Source organism: Oncorhynchus mykiss, chromosome 16 (assembly GCF_057628025.1).
Source record: "Oncorhynchus mykiss isolate SJ-2025 chromosome 16, ASM5762802v1, whole genome shotgun sequence".
NCBI lineage: Eukaryota > Metazoa > Chordata > Actinopteri > Salmoniformes > Salmonidae > Oncorhynchus > Oncorhynchus mykiss.
Window position 1 is genome coordinate 69,784,740 of NC_143037.1, and position 14,249 is coordinate 69,798,988.

The window sequence follows — 14,249 nt, forward strand, 5'->3', positions numbered from 1 at the left end:
ATTTAGATTAAAACCGTGGTAATAGAGCTGTGGAGTTCAATGCACTGAAACTCAAGGCATCATGTTTGAGACAGAATAAAAGGTACCTTTGTTTGTGATTCTATTCTGATGAGCTTTTTTGTTTTATCTTCAGGCTCTGAATAAAAGCAAGAAAGCTCAGGTGGGTTACTTGCATCTTCTAAAACTATTTCAAAGCTGTCTAAAATGATCTTGACAAGATAGTATGAACATTAGCTTGCTATACATGTTATATGCCATAACAGCTATTACTCCAGTTTACATGTGCATAAATTACCATCTACTTTTTTATTGTAATTTGTTTTGCACTGGCTCGAGGGACACTCACTAGACTCTAGCCACGCAATCACACATACTACATTGACACTCCATCACCCACACATACTTTCTCACTTTTAACATATGCTTCTGCTGCTCTGTTTATTATACAGTTGAAGTCGGAATTTTACATACACTTAGGTTGGAGTCATTAAAACTTGTTTTTTACCCACTCCACAAATGTATTGTTAACAAACTATAATTTTGGCAATTCGGTTAGGACATTCACTTTTTGCATGACACAAGTAATTTTTCCAACAATTGTTTACAGACAGATTATTTAACTTATAATTCACTGTATCACAATTCCAGTGGGTCAGAAGTTTACTGTGCCTTTAAACAGCTTGGAAAATTCCAGAAAATGATGTCATGGCTTTAGAAGCTTCTGATAGGCTAATTGACATCATTTGAGGCAATTGGAGGTGTACCTGTGGATGTATTTCAAGGCCTACCTTCAAACTCAGTGCCTTTTTGCTTGACATCATGGGAAAATGAAAAGAAATCAGCCAAGACCTCCAGAAAAAAAATGTAGACCTCCACAAGTCTGGTTCATCCTTGGGAGAAATTTCCAAACGCCTGAAGGTACCACGTCCATCTGTACAAACAATAGTACACAAGTATAAACACCATGGGACCACACAGCCGTCATACCACTCAGGAAGGAGATGCATTCTGTCTCTTAGAGATGAACGTACTTTGGTGCGAGAAGTGCAAATCAATCCCAGAACAACAGCAAAGGACCTTGTGAAGATGCTGGTCCATTTTGCCACAACTTTGGAAGTCTGCTTGGGGTCATTGTCCATTTAGAAGACCCATTTGCGACCAAGCGTTAACTTCCTGACAGATGTCGAGATGTTGCTTCAATATATCCACGTAATTTTCCATCCTAATGATGCCATTTATTTTGTGAAGTGCACCAGTACCTCCTGCAGCAAAGCACCCCCACAACATGATGCCACCCTTGTGCTTCATGGTTGGGATGGTGTTCTTCGGCTTGCAAGCCTCCCCTTTTTACAAAAGTGTCTATATCCACATTCAAATGAGACCTCTATTGACATAGCCTGAAAGGCCGCTCAGCGAGGAAGAAGCCACTGCAGCAAAACCACCATAAAAAAGCCAGACTACAGTTTGCAACTGCACATGGGGACAATTATCGTACTTTTTGGAGAAATGTCCTCTGGTCTGATGGAACAAAATATAACTTTTTTTGCCATAATGACCATTGTTATGTTTGGAGGAAAAAGGGGAGGCTTGCAAGCCGAAGAACACCATCCCAACCATGAAGCACAAGGGTGGCATCATGTTGTGGGAGTGCTTTGCTGTAGGAGGGACTGGTGCACTTCACAAAATAAATGGCATCATTAGGATGGAAACTTATGTGGATATATTGAAGCAACATCTCGGCATCTGTCAGGAAGTTAACGCTTGGTCGCAAATGGGTCTTCTAAATGGACAATGACCCCAAGCATACTTCCAAAGTTGTGGCAAAATGGCTTAAGGACAACAAAGTCAAGGTATTGGAGTGGCCATCACAGAGCCCTGACTTCAATCCTATAGAAAATTTGTGGGCAGAACTGAAAAAGCGTGTGTGAGCAAGGAGGCAAACCTGACTCGGTTACACCAGCTCTGTCAGGAGGAATGGGCCAAAATTCACCCAACTTATTGTGGGAAGCTTGTAGAAGGCTACCTGAAACGTTTGATCCAAGTTAAACAATTTAAAGGCAATGCTACCAAATACTAATTGAGTGTATGTAAACTTCTGACCCAGTGGGAATGTGATGAAAGAAATAAAATATGAAAGAAATCACTCTACTATTATTCTGACATTTCACATTCTTAAAATAAAGTGGTGATCCTAACTGACCTAAGATGATGATTAAATATCTGGAATTGTCAAAAACTGGGTTTAAATGTATGTATCTACGTGTACATACTGTGTTACCTCAACTACCTCGTACCCCGGCACATTTAATCGGTACTGGTACTCCTTGTATATAACTTCGTTATTGTTATTTCATTGTTACTATTTTTCTTACTTTTTAACTCTGCTTTGTTGGGAGTGGGCTCGTAAGTAAACATTTCATGATAAATTCTACATCTGTTGTATTCGGCGCATGTAACCAATAGAATGTGTTTTTGATTTTGAAAATGATTTATATTTCTCCTACCAGTCACTTTCAGCACTGTTTACATGTATATCCACCTATCACGCCTACACTGACAATGTTACACGCTCACACTCACCACCACGCACAAACCCACCCAACACGTAAGTCTTCTGCATGCTTCGGTTGGGCTGGCGCTTAGCCGTTGGCGAACCGGACGTGTGTGCTCACATGCCCCCTTAAAGACCTTCACTTCAAAAACGGGGAAAAAGTGGATCGAATCCCCGAGCTGACAAAGTAAATCTGTCGTTTTGCTCCTGAGCAAGGCAGTTAACCCACTGTTCCCCAGTAGGCTGTCATTGTAAATAAGAATTTGTTCTTACCTGACTTGCCTAGTTAAATAAAAATTACATTTAAAAAAAAAATGTTTTTGTCGGAGGTCTTAGTCGCGCAATGTGACATCTAACTAAGATGTTGTTTGGTGAAAAAAAGAATGAGCATGAAAACAATTCATCTCTCGTTGAACGATAACAAACACTTCATTGAAGAATCCCGACTTTTGACCAATCACCAATGAAGGGGCGTAGACTTCGGCTACTGACTTCGGCTTGGCTCGAGAAATAATTACGTGTGCACGAACAGCCGGGAAAAAACCTTACCTTTGAGATGGGAAACATGCGGACGTCTTTATGCTGCTGCCATACTGTTTACTATTATTAGAATTAGTTATCCTACTACCAGTAACTTTCTGCTAATTCCAGCCCACATGCACATACTGTATTTCCCTCAAATAATCCTGTAATCCCTGCACATTTTAAAGTTGGTACTGGCACTGACCCTATATATATATATATATATATATATCCCTTGCTCTCTTATTTTTGTTTTATTTCATTAGTTCTACTATTTGTTTTTTTATATTGAATACTGCGCTGTTGGGTAGGGCTTGCAAGTTAAGCATATCATTGTACTTGTGCATGTGACAAGTAAAACTTAATGGATAGAGAGATTATTCCCAAGTACATGTAGAGAACATAGGACACACTCCTTTTGTCTGTTAACTTCATTTCATGCATTTACTCATTAGGTTCTTCCACATCTTCAGTGACTGTAGCATAGGTATATGATGTATATGGGACTGATTTATAATTCATGTTGTATTAATGCAGTCAACAGCCCCCTCTGCTGTTTAAATATGCATATTTAACCTTTCCCCAGAGTATTTTAGATCATTTGGAAATGTTTTGGAAAATCTGATTTGTGGCGGCACATCAAAGTATGATATCGAAGTAGAGCAATGTCCTCCAATTTATTCACCATTCTTTCTAATCAGCAAAGTACATTGAATACTCTTACAAAAAACACGATAACAATCTAGAAATGTGGGGATGATAAAGTCGTCATCCTGTGTGAGAGTGCCTACTTTCTGTTTACCTGGACTGGTTGTCTGGTGTGTGCGCTCAGGAGGTGGATGCATTACTCAGCGAGAACGAGATGCTGCAAGGCAAGCTGCACAGCCAAGAGGACGACTTCAGACTGCAAAACAGCACCCTGATGCAGGAGCTGTCCAAGGTACTGGATGTCCCCTGCTCCCGCACATGCCACTGGTTCAGAAGAGGGGAATGTCCTTGTAAATTAGAGCTTAATGTGATTTAGGCCTATCCTTTGTCTAGCTTGTATAACATAAAGGCCCCACCTTCCTGATCACATTTCATGATTATACTACAGTAATATTTTTAATTTATTGCATTCCCCCGTTTAGTTATGTACTCAGATAGAGGAGCTACAACATGAAATCAAAGAGCTAAAGGATGGCAAGGGACTGCAGGCTGAATCCTCCGGTACCATCTCCATCTCTGTGGATGGAGAGTTACTGCGCCTCCAGGCAGAGAACACTGCCCTTCAGAAAAAGATGACGGGTATGCTTATGTTGGTTATCGTTGTAGAAAATCAACGTTTTCAAAGGCATTTCTTAGATGAGATGTATCTGGTAATGGCAACACATCATCAGTTTAAAAACAAAAATCTCTACTAACCCTTTACATCGCTGTGTTTTCCCCTCAGCCCTTCAGGAGCGCCATGAGAGTGAGATAAAGAGCCAGAGGGGAGCGGAGGTCAGTGAAACCAAAGCCTCAGAGACAGATGGCCTGGCTGACACCAACGGTGTCCGGTTGCACTCTGACGTCAGTGAGACCAGGGAGGACTCTGCAGCCGGAACCAATGACAGACTGGAACAGGTGACATCATAAACACATTTTTCAAAGGAACTGTCATTTTGAAAATATCCTCAGATGCACTTCCACTGTTGTATCAGGCATACATAAATGTATACACCGGTCGTTGTTGTTCATTATTGAGCTGGTTGCTCTATTCAACATACAAAAGGCTCTGTTTACTCTGTCCATTATGCTGTACCTGTATGTTTTTACATCATATTAAACCGTTACAGTATGGAACACAAACTGGCGTGTTTCAACACATGAATCAGCCCCTATTTAGATCAAGCCTTTGTGTTATACATGGTGGTTGGTTTTATGTTTATTTGTTATTTAATTACAAGATTATTTCACAAACAGCCCCATATTTAGATTACGGTTTTGAATTATGGATGCAGTATGGCATTGTGTTGAGTTGTCCTTAAATTAATTTCCTTTTGTTTTTTTTCCCAGGCAGAGGCAAAGTGTGCCAAACTGGAACAGCGAGTGGCTGAGCTAAGTGGTGAGTTGAGTCTTTCTTATGGAGAATATATCTTCAGAAATAGTCTGGAAAGCCTAGTAGAGCAATAATAAAGTTGAATCTTTCCCCCTTGGTTGTTGTGCTACTTTACAAGAGTGATTGACTTAATTAATTGACATCTTTGTTAACAATGTTGACTCCCAGCACTAGAGGTCGACCGATTATGATTTTTCAAAACCAATATCGATTATTGGAGGACCAAAAAAAGCTTATACCATTTTTTTTACATATCTATATTTGTAATAATAAGCTTTACAACAATATTGAATGAACAATGAACACTTTTATTTTAACTTACTATAATACATAAATAAAATCAATTTAGTCTCAAATAAATAATGAAACATGTTCAATTTGGTTTAAAGAATGCAAAAAAAGCAGTGTTGGAGAAGAAAGTAAAAGTGCAATATGTGCTATGTAAAAAAAGCTAAAGTTTGTGTTCCTTGCTCAGAACATGAGAACATATGAAAGGTGGTGGTTCCTTTTAACATGAGTCTTCAATATTCCCAGGTAAGAAGTTTTAGGTTATTAGTTATTATAGGACTATTTCTCTCTATACCATTTGCATTTCATATACCTTTGACTATTGGATGTTCTAATAGGTGCTTTAGTATTGCCAGCCTAATCTCGGGAGTTGATAGGCTTGAAGTCATAAAGCAAACGGATTAAAGTGCTGTTTGAATGAATGCTTACGAGCCTGCTGCTGCCTACCATTGCTCAGTCAGACTGCTCTATCAAATCATAGACTTAATTATACTATAATAACACACAGAAATACGAACCTTTGGTCATTAATATGGTAACATCCGGAAACTATCATTTTGAAAACAAAACGTTTATTCTTTCAGTGAAATACGGAGCCGTTTCGTATTTTATCTAATGGGTGGCATCCCTAAGTCTAAATATTGCTGTTACATTGTACAACGTTCAATGTTATGTCATAATTATGTAAAATTCTGGCAAATTAATTATGGTCTTTGTTAGGAAGAAATGGTCTTCACACAGTTCGCAACGTGCCAGGCGGCCCAAACTGCTGCATATACCCTGACTCTGCTTACACTGAACGCAAAAGAAGTGACACAATTTCAGGCACCGCATTGATTATATGCATGCTCCTTACTGCCTGCACTCTCGTAACAGGTGGTCAGCCTGCCACGCTGTCTCCTCGTGGATTGCAATGTAATCGGTGTCGAAACATACCGATTGTTATGAAAACTTGAAATCAGAACGAATTATTCTGATTAATCGGTCGACCTCTACCCAGCACCAAATGTTGCTTAAATAATTTAACCTCTGGTTTCCTACCAATTGGATAGAACATAGTCCAGTTCACTGCTCCCCAATGCAGGCTGTGTGGGGCATGTGTCCAGCAGACATCTAGCGTTTGTCTACAGCATGTCAGAGACCAGTCAGGAGCGTGCGACCGGGTTCGCATTTGATGAGCAAGTGGTAAAGTCAAAACTGGATAAATTGTAAAAATGTTTGAAAACAAAAATCACTGTTTTTATCTTAATTTAGGGTTTGGCACAATGTTAGCAGTGTGGTTAACCTTTTACAAGAAACTCAGAAGTGACCCCATGGCCCAATTTCAGAACACGATCTTTACTGTCCTTAGATGGGTATTTAAGATCTGGTCAGATAACCAAAAAAGAACATAGCTTTTTGGCTATTTAACACCCTAAAATTGCCACTTTTTATACTTAGCCGAAATTACACAAGAATATTACAAAACCTCCAGGGCGCCCTATTGTAGCGGGCATTGATGCATTATTTATGTATTAGACCACTCGCAGAACAGCTCCCCTCCTTTGTAAAGAACACCAGCAGTATGATCTCAGAACAGCTCCCCTCCTTTGTAAAGAACACCAGCAGTATGGTCTCAGAACAGCTCCCCTCCTTTGTAAAGAACACCAGCAGTATGATCTCAGAACAGCTCCCCTCCTTTGTAAAGAACACCAGCAGTATGACCTCAGAACAGCTCCCCTCCTTTGTAAAGAACACCAGCAGTATGATCTCAGAACAGCTCCCCTCCTTTGTAAAGAACACCAGCAGTATGATCTCAGAACAGCTCCCCTCCTTTGTAAAGAACACCAGCAGTATGATCTCTGAACAGCTCCCCTCCTTTGTAAAGAACACCAGCAGTATGATCTCAGAACAGCTCCCCTCCTTTGTAAAGAACACCAGCAGTATGATCTCAGAACAGCTCCCCTCCTTTGTAAAGAACACCAGCAGTATGATCTCAGAACAGCTCCCCTCCTTTGTAAAGAACACCAGCAGTATGATCTCAGAACAGCTCCCCTCCTTTGTAAAGAACACCAGCAGTATGACCTCAGAACAGCTCCCCTCCTTTGTAAAGAACACCAGCAGTATGATCTCAGAACAGCTCCCCTCCTTTGTAAAGAACACCAGCAGTATGATCTCAGAACAGCTCCCCTCCTTTGTAAAGAACACCAGCAGTATGATCTCAGAACAGCTCCCCTCCTTTGTAAAGAACACCAGCAGTATGATCTCAGAACAGCTCCCCTCCTTTGTAAAGAACACCAGCAGTATGACCTCAGAACAGCTCCCCTCCTTTGTAAAGAACACCAGCAGTATGATCTCAGAACAGCTCCCCTCCTTTGTAAAGAACACCAGCAGTATGATCTCAGAACAGCTCCCCTCCTTTGTAAAGAACACCAGCAGTATGATCGCAGAACAGCTCCCCTCCTTTGTAAAGAACACCAGCAGTATGATCTCAGAACAGCTCCCCTCCTTTGTAAAGAACACCAGCAGTATGATCGCAGAACAGCTCCCCTCCTTTGTAAAGGACACCAGCAGTATGATCGCAGAACAGCTCCCCTCCTTTGTAAAGAACACCAGCAGTATGATCTCAGAACAGCTCCCCTCCTTTGTAAAGAACACCAGCAGTATGATCGCAGAACAGCTCCCCTCCTTTGTAAAGAACACCAGCAGTATGATCTCAGAACAGCTCCCCTCCTTTGTAAAGAACACCAGCAGTATGATCGCAGAACAGCTCCCCTCCTTTGTAAAGGACACCAGCAGTATGATCGCAGAACAGCTCCCCTCCTTTGTAAAGAACACCAGCAGTATGATCTCAGAACAGCTCCCCTCCTTTGTAAAGAACACCAGCAGTATGATCTCAGAACAGCTCCCCTCCTTTGTAAAGAACACCACTAATATGATCTCTATCATTGAATCTCTTGATCCTTCCTCTCCCTGATAATACTTTGTTAGTTACTTTTGATGTTTAGTCGTTATACACAAATATTCCACACGAGGGCAGTATTGAAGCTATGGAACATTTTCTCCTGCAACGTGACCCTAATGAACTACCTTCCAGTGCCTGCATTATAACATTGGCTGAAATGGTACTCACACATAACTATTTAATGTTTCTAAATGATTTCTTTATTCAGACGAAAGGTACTGCTATGGGATCCCCCATGGCTCCTAACTATGCTAATTTGTATATGGTTACATGGAGAAACAGTCTATTTTCAATCCTCTCAAATGTTTTCTTGCCTAACATCATTATTTGGAAACGGTATATTGATGATATTTTTGTTCTATGGAGGGGTGATGCAAAACAGCTCCAGGCGTTCCATGCTTTTCTTAACTCCTGTTCTGAGCATCTGAGATTTACTATGTAATCTGATACACGTCAAATCAGTTTTCTTGATCTTGTGTGAAGATAATGTTTTATACACTAATCTTTACAGGAAACCTACTGATCCTAACAGTTTGTTGAGGGCTGAGAGCTGTCACCTGCTTCCCTTGAAAAACAGTTTGTTGAGGGCTGAGAGCTGTCACCTGCTTCCCTTGAAAAATAGTTTGCCCTACAGCCAATTCTGTCAAATCAAAAGAATGTAAAAAACAATCAGATTTCGACAGAAATATGGCCGTGACTCAAAGAAAATTCAAGTAGAGGAGGTACGAAAAAGGTCAGATTTAATACTGCCATTGAGAAAATTCAAAACAAAATGAGACATGACCTTTTTCAAGGTCAGTCTCGCAAAAAGAAGCATTCCTGCGTTCTAACTGCCTACTATTCAAAGTGCTCTGAACAAATTAAGGGAATCGTTCACAAACATTGGCACATTCTAAGATCGAAGATCCGATGATAGTATTGGTAATGTGTTTTCATATTCTCACGGGGCAGAAACCTCAGAGATCAACTGGTTAGTGCTGATTTACCAAGATATCCCTGCACAGCGTGTATTTGCGCCCCTACTGGATGGAAACTACAAATGTAATGGCTGTGCTCAATACAATGGCACTTCTAAATGTAGATCCTTCAAACATTCCCAAACAGGGAAACAGATCCCAATCAAAGGTGTCATCTTATAACTTGTCCTTGTGGCAAAAATTATGTGGCTAAAACAAAGCGCAAATTAAAAGTACATATCGTAGCACCATTAGGTGCAAAAACTGGACTTAACCAGTTGCGGCCCACTTTTTGGAAGCAAACCACTCGATTTCGTCTCTATGTTATATTGGCATCGAACATGTTATCCTCCCTAGGAGAGGGGGTGACCTCAACAAGTTATTGTTAAAACGAGAGGCTGCCTGGATCTGTAATTTAAAGACCCTTGCTCCCTTCGGTCTCAACGTAGACTTTGATCTGAAGCCATTCTTGTGATTAATGTGATTTTGCTATTCATTGTAAATGTTTGTAGGCTTATGTATTATCTGTGATCAGATGTTATCCATTTATGTTTTTTTGTATGCTATTTTAATATATGAGAATTAACCAATGATATCAGGCCACACCTGGCCATGATTACAGTCACCTGTGTGTCTTTAGACACTATATAAACGAGTCACTCCACAGTGTTTGTCGTTATACCCTGATGAAGACAGCTTGTCTGCCGAGAAACGTTGGACATAAATATTTTTGCATCTGAGCTCCTAGAGTGTGTGGCTCTCCTTTTGTTTTTAGGTGTTCTACTCCGCTAGCCAGCACCTCTCCTAAACAGGTGTTCTACTCCGTTAGCCAGCACCTCTCCTAAACAGGTGTTCTACTCCGCTAGCCAGCACCTCTCCTAAACAGGTGTTCTACTCCGTTAGCCAGCACCTCTCCTAAACAGGTGTTCTACTCCGTTAGCCAGCACCTCTCCTAAACAGGTGTTCTACTCCGTTAGCCAGCACCTCTCCTAAACAGGTGTTCTACTCCGCTAGCCAGCACCTCTCCTAAACAGGTGTTCTACTCCGCTAGCCAGCACCTCTCCTAAACAGGTGTTCTACTCCGTTAGCCAGCACCTCTCCTAAACAGGTGTTCTACTCCGCTAGCCAGCACCTCTCCTAAACAGGTGTTCTACTCCGTTAGCCAGCACCTCGCCTAAATAGGTGTTCTACTCCGCTAGCCAGCACCTCGCCTAAACAGGTGTTCTACTCCGCTAGTCAGCACCTCTCCTAAACAGGTGTTCTACTCCGCTAGCCAGCACCTCTCCTAAACAGGTGTTCTACTCCGTTAGCCAGCACCTCGCCTAAATAGGTGTTCTACTCCGCTAGCCAGCACCTCGCCTAAACAGGTGTTCTATTCCGCTAGCCAGCACCTCTCCTAAACAGGTGTTCTACTCCGCTAGCCAGCACCTCTCCTAAACAGGTGTTCTACTCCGCTAGCCAGCACCTCTCCTAAACAGGTGTTCTACTCCGCTAGCCAGCACCTCTCCTAAACAGGTGTTCTACTCCGTTAGCCAGCACCTCGCCTAAATAGGTGTTCTACTCCGCTAGCCAGCACCTCTCCTAAATAGGTGTTCTACTCCGCTAGCCAGCACCTCTCCTAAACAGGTGTTCTACTCCGCTAGCCAGCACCTCTCCTAAACAGGTGTTCTACTCCGCTAGCCAGCACCTCTCCTAAACAGGTGTTCTACTCCGCTAGCCAGCACCTCGCCTAAATAGGTGTTCTACTCCGCTAGCCAGCACCTCGCCTAAACAGGTGTTCTACTCCACTAGCCAGCACCTCGCCTAAACAGGTGTTCTACTCCACTAGCCAGCACCTCTCCTAAACAGGTGTTCTACTCCGCTAGCCAGCACCTCTCCTAAACAGGTGTTCTACTCCACTAGCCAGCACCTCGCCTAAACAGGTGTTCTACTCCACTAGCCAGCACCTCTCCTAAATAGGTGTTCTACTCCACTAGCCAGCACCTCTCCTAAACAGGTGTTCTACTCCACTAGCCAGCACCTCTCCTAAACAGGTGTTCTACTCCGCTAGCCAGCACCTCTCCTAAATAGGTGTTCTACTCCGCTAGCCAGCACCTCTCCTAAACAGGTGTTCTACTCCGCTAGCCAGCACCTCGCCTAAATAGGTGTTCTACTCCGCTAGCCAGCACCTCTCCTAAACAGGTGTTCTACTCCGCTAGCCAGCACCTCTCCTAAACAGGTGTTCTACTCCGCTAGCCAGCACCTCTCCTAAACAGGTGTTCTACTCCGCTAGCCAGCACCTCTCCTAAATAGGTGTTCTACTCCGCTAGCCAGCACCTCTCCTAAACAGGTGTTCTACTCCGCTAGCCAGCACCTCTCCTAAATAGGTGTTCTACTCCGCTAGCCAGCACCTCTCCTAAATAGGTGTTCTACTCCGCTAGCCAGCACCTCTCCTAAATAGGTGTTCTACTCCGCTAGCCAGCACCTCTCCTAAATAGGTGTTCTACTCCGCTAGCCAGCACCTCTCCTAAATAGGTGTTCTACTCCGCTAGCCAGCACCTCTCCTAAATAGGTGTTCTACTCCGCTAGCCAGCACCTCTCCTAAACAGGTGTTCTACTCCGCTAGCCAGCACCTCGCCTAAATAGGTGTGCGTTTCTTTCACTTCTAAATTAGGGTTAGGCATAAGGTTAGCACTGTGGTTAGGGTTAATGTTATGTTCCAAATCAGTTAAGAAGAATGCATTGTAGAAATAGACAGGGGTTATGCTTTTGCCACTTTCCCAGAAAGTGATGACCATGTGAGTCGGGGTAATGTGATTTAAGACTGAGCTGGACTACCTGCGTGCCCTGCAGGACCTGCAGTGAGGACCCCCGGGCTAGTTATGAAACAGGATGCTCTTAGGTGGTCAGCACTGTGTCCAAATCCAATAACGCAATGCTTTGGGCCAGAGGTGGAGCTGCAGCTGCACACTGAGGTGGAGGAGAAGCGCCTACTGAAGGAGCAGCTACAAGCACTAGAGGTAATTATGATGCTTTACGTGATGCTTTACTAATTGGCCATTTCTCCTAGAAACGATCTCAGATTTTTGTGATAATTGCTCTCTATGCTAAGAAACATTTATGCGTTTTGTTATTTTTTTAAATTCAGTTTTTATGTTACCTGCCCTAGTGCCTCAAAGTGAAGCAGTAAGATATGCAGCTCTGAATCTGAAAGTACATCAAAATATGGTCACTACCTGCCTCCTCCATTTACTAGGCTAATTGAGTGTATGTGGGTTTATGTAAATATGATACGCTGTGGACAGACTTTCCCTAAGGCACAATTAAGGACAGACAACAATTTGTTGGCTATTTCTATGTCTCTTCATCTAAGTACTTAGATATTTAATTTCTCTCCTCCAGTCATCCAAACAGGCAGACATCACTCAACTTCAAGAAGAAATAGCAAAGGTAACTAACAATAAGATCAGATGTGTTCTTCGTCGTATAGACCAGGCTGTAGTGTATATTAGCATCTAATAATGGAAAAGTGATTTGATCCATGTGTTGCTTTCTAGCTCTCTGATAAATTGAAGAAAAAACAAGACTGGTAAGATTCTATTTACCTTGCATGTGTTATGAAGGCATTTCTTCGGTTCTACACAAAGTAAAACTTAAAAAGCATTAAAAGACAATTTCATAATATATTGATTGTATTTCCTTGCCAATGTGGATGATGGTATTTGAGTTTCCTTGGCTCAGCTGTGATGAACTACATCAGAGTATGACAGTAATGATAAGCACCTGGGCCTTGTCCTGTTATAGTGCTGTTTCTCTGTCATCATTGGGCAGCCGTCTCAGGCTCAGTATAGCAATGCGACACTAGGCACCGGCTCCGTGGACAGTCAGCAGTCGGGAGTAATGAGACTGAACCTCAACTTGTTTTGCCAGCAGTCACTATCATCTGCTGTATCTGCAAAGACGTCTGCCCAAATCTCCCCTCACGGGCTCTTTTCACACCGGCAGAGCCCTGGCCTCCAGAGCCCTGGCCTCCAGAGCCCTGTCCTCCAGAGCCCTGTCCTCCAGAGCCCTGTCCTCCAGAGCCCTGGCCTCCAGAGCCCTGGCCTCCAGAGCCCTGGCCTCCAGAGCCCTGGCCTCACGCTCGGAGTCTCTTATATCTCCTCTACTGGGAGGTTTCATGGTGGAGCAGTTTTCTCACTGGCTTTTTATGATTTGTTTTATAGCTTTCTGCGTTCGCAAGGTGAAAAAGAAGCCCTTTATAATGACAGCAGGTAAGGGCATGCATAAAGATTCAATTTGTTTTTCACTTTCACCAAGCTTCTGAAGGAGGAAGTTTTTTTTATGTAAAAAAAAACAAAAAAAGCCAGATGCCATTTGATTAAAATACATTATTTCTGCACCAGGACTAAAATCGATGAGATTCAACAGAGGAAGGAGGAGGAGCTAAAGTCATTGAACATCCACATCCAGAAGTTACAGGGAGATCTGCTGTCAGCCAACCAGGTCACACATCCCGATATTGCCTGTCCTGTTATGAGATCAATCTCAATATATTGTTTATGATTGATATTGTACCTAAAGTACTCATATTGTTGTATTATGACAATACATACTCCTTATTAACTTCACAACAGATTTCTAGCTGGGTTGTAGTAGGTATGCACTAGACCCATATCCTAAAATGATTGACAGCCTGACAGAATCTAGTAGGAAGCTGAAGCTGACTCTTGCTGCCTGTTTTTTTTTTTTTAGAGTGTTGGAGAGATGAAGGAGCAGCTACAGAGCCGGCAGAAGGAGCATGAGTTAGTTCTACACACACTCAGAGATCAGGTAAAACAGTGAGCATGAGTTAGTTCTACACACACTCAGAGATCAATGTTAAACAATGAGCATGAGTTAGTTCTACACACACTCAGCGATCAGGTAAAA

General features: G+C 42.4%; 1 protein-coding gene across 21 annotated transcripts in view; it reads left to right on the forward strand.

Annotated features, from left to right (window-relative positions):
* LOC110492587 (GRIP1-associated protein 1) overlaps positions 1–14,249 on the forward strand; it is a 92,197-nt gene that overhangs the window by 1,866 nt on the left and 76,082 nt on the right. For 7 of the 21 annotated variants that reach the window (XM_090203798.1, XM_090203799.1, XM_036947595.2 and 4 more), the window contains exons 4-14: positions 134–160; positions 3,906–4,013; positions 4,204–4,360; positions 4,506–4,678; positions 5,111–5,159; positions 12,174–12,340; positions 12,723–12,770; positions 12,878–12,909; positions 13,544–13,591; positions 13,724–13,823; positions 14,073–14,150. In XM_090203798.1, the coding sequence (XP_090059924.1) occupies positions 134–160; positions 3,906–4,013; positions 4,204–4,360; positions 4,506–4,678; positions 5,111–5,159; positions 12,174–12,340; positions 12,723–12,770; positions 12,878–12,909; positions 13,544–13,591; positions 13,724–13,823; positions 14,073–14,150 (987 nt within the window). Of the gene's footprint in view, positions 1–133; positions 2,404–3,905; positions 4,014–4,203; positions 4,361–4,505; positions 4,679–5,110; positions 5,160–12,173; positions 12,341–12,722; positions 12,771–12,877; positions 12,910–13,543; positions 13,592–13,723; positions 13,824–14,072; positions 14,151–14,249 lie in introns of all 21 variants that reach the window. The other 14 variants (XM_090203800.1, XM_090203801.1, XM_090203802.1 and 11 more) reach the window with 3 other exon arrangements.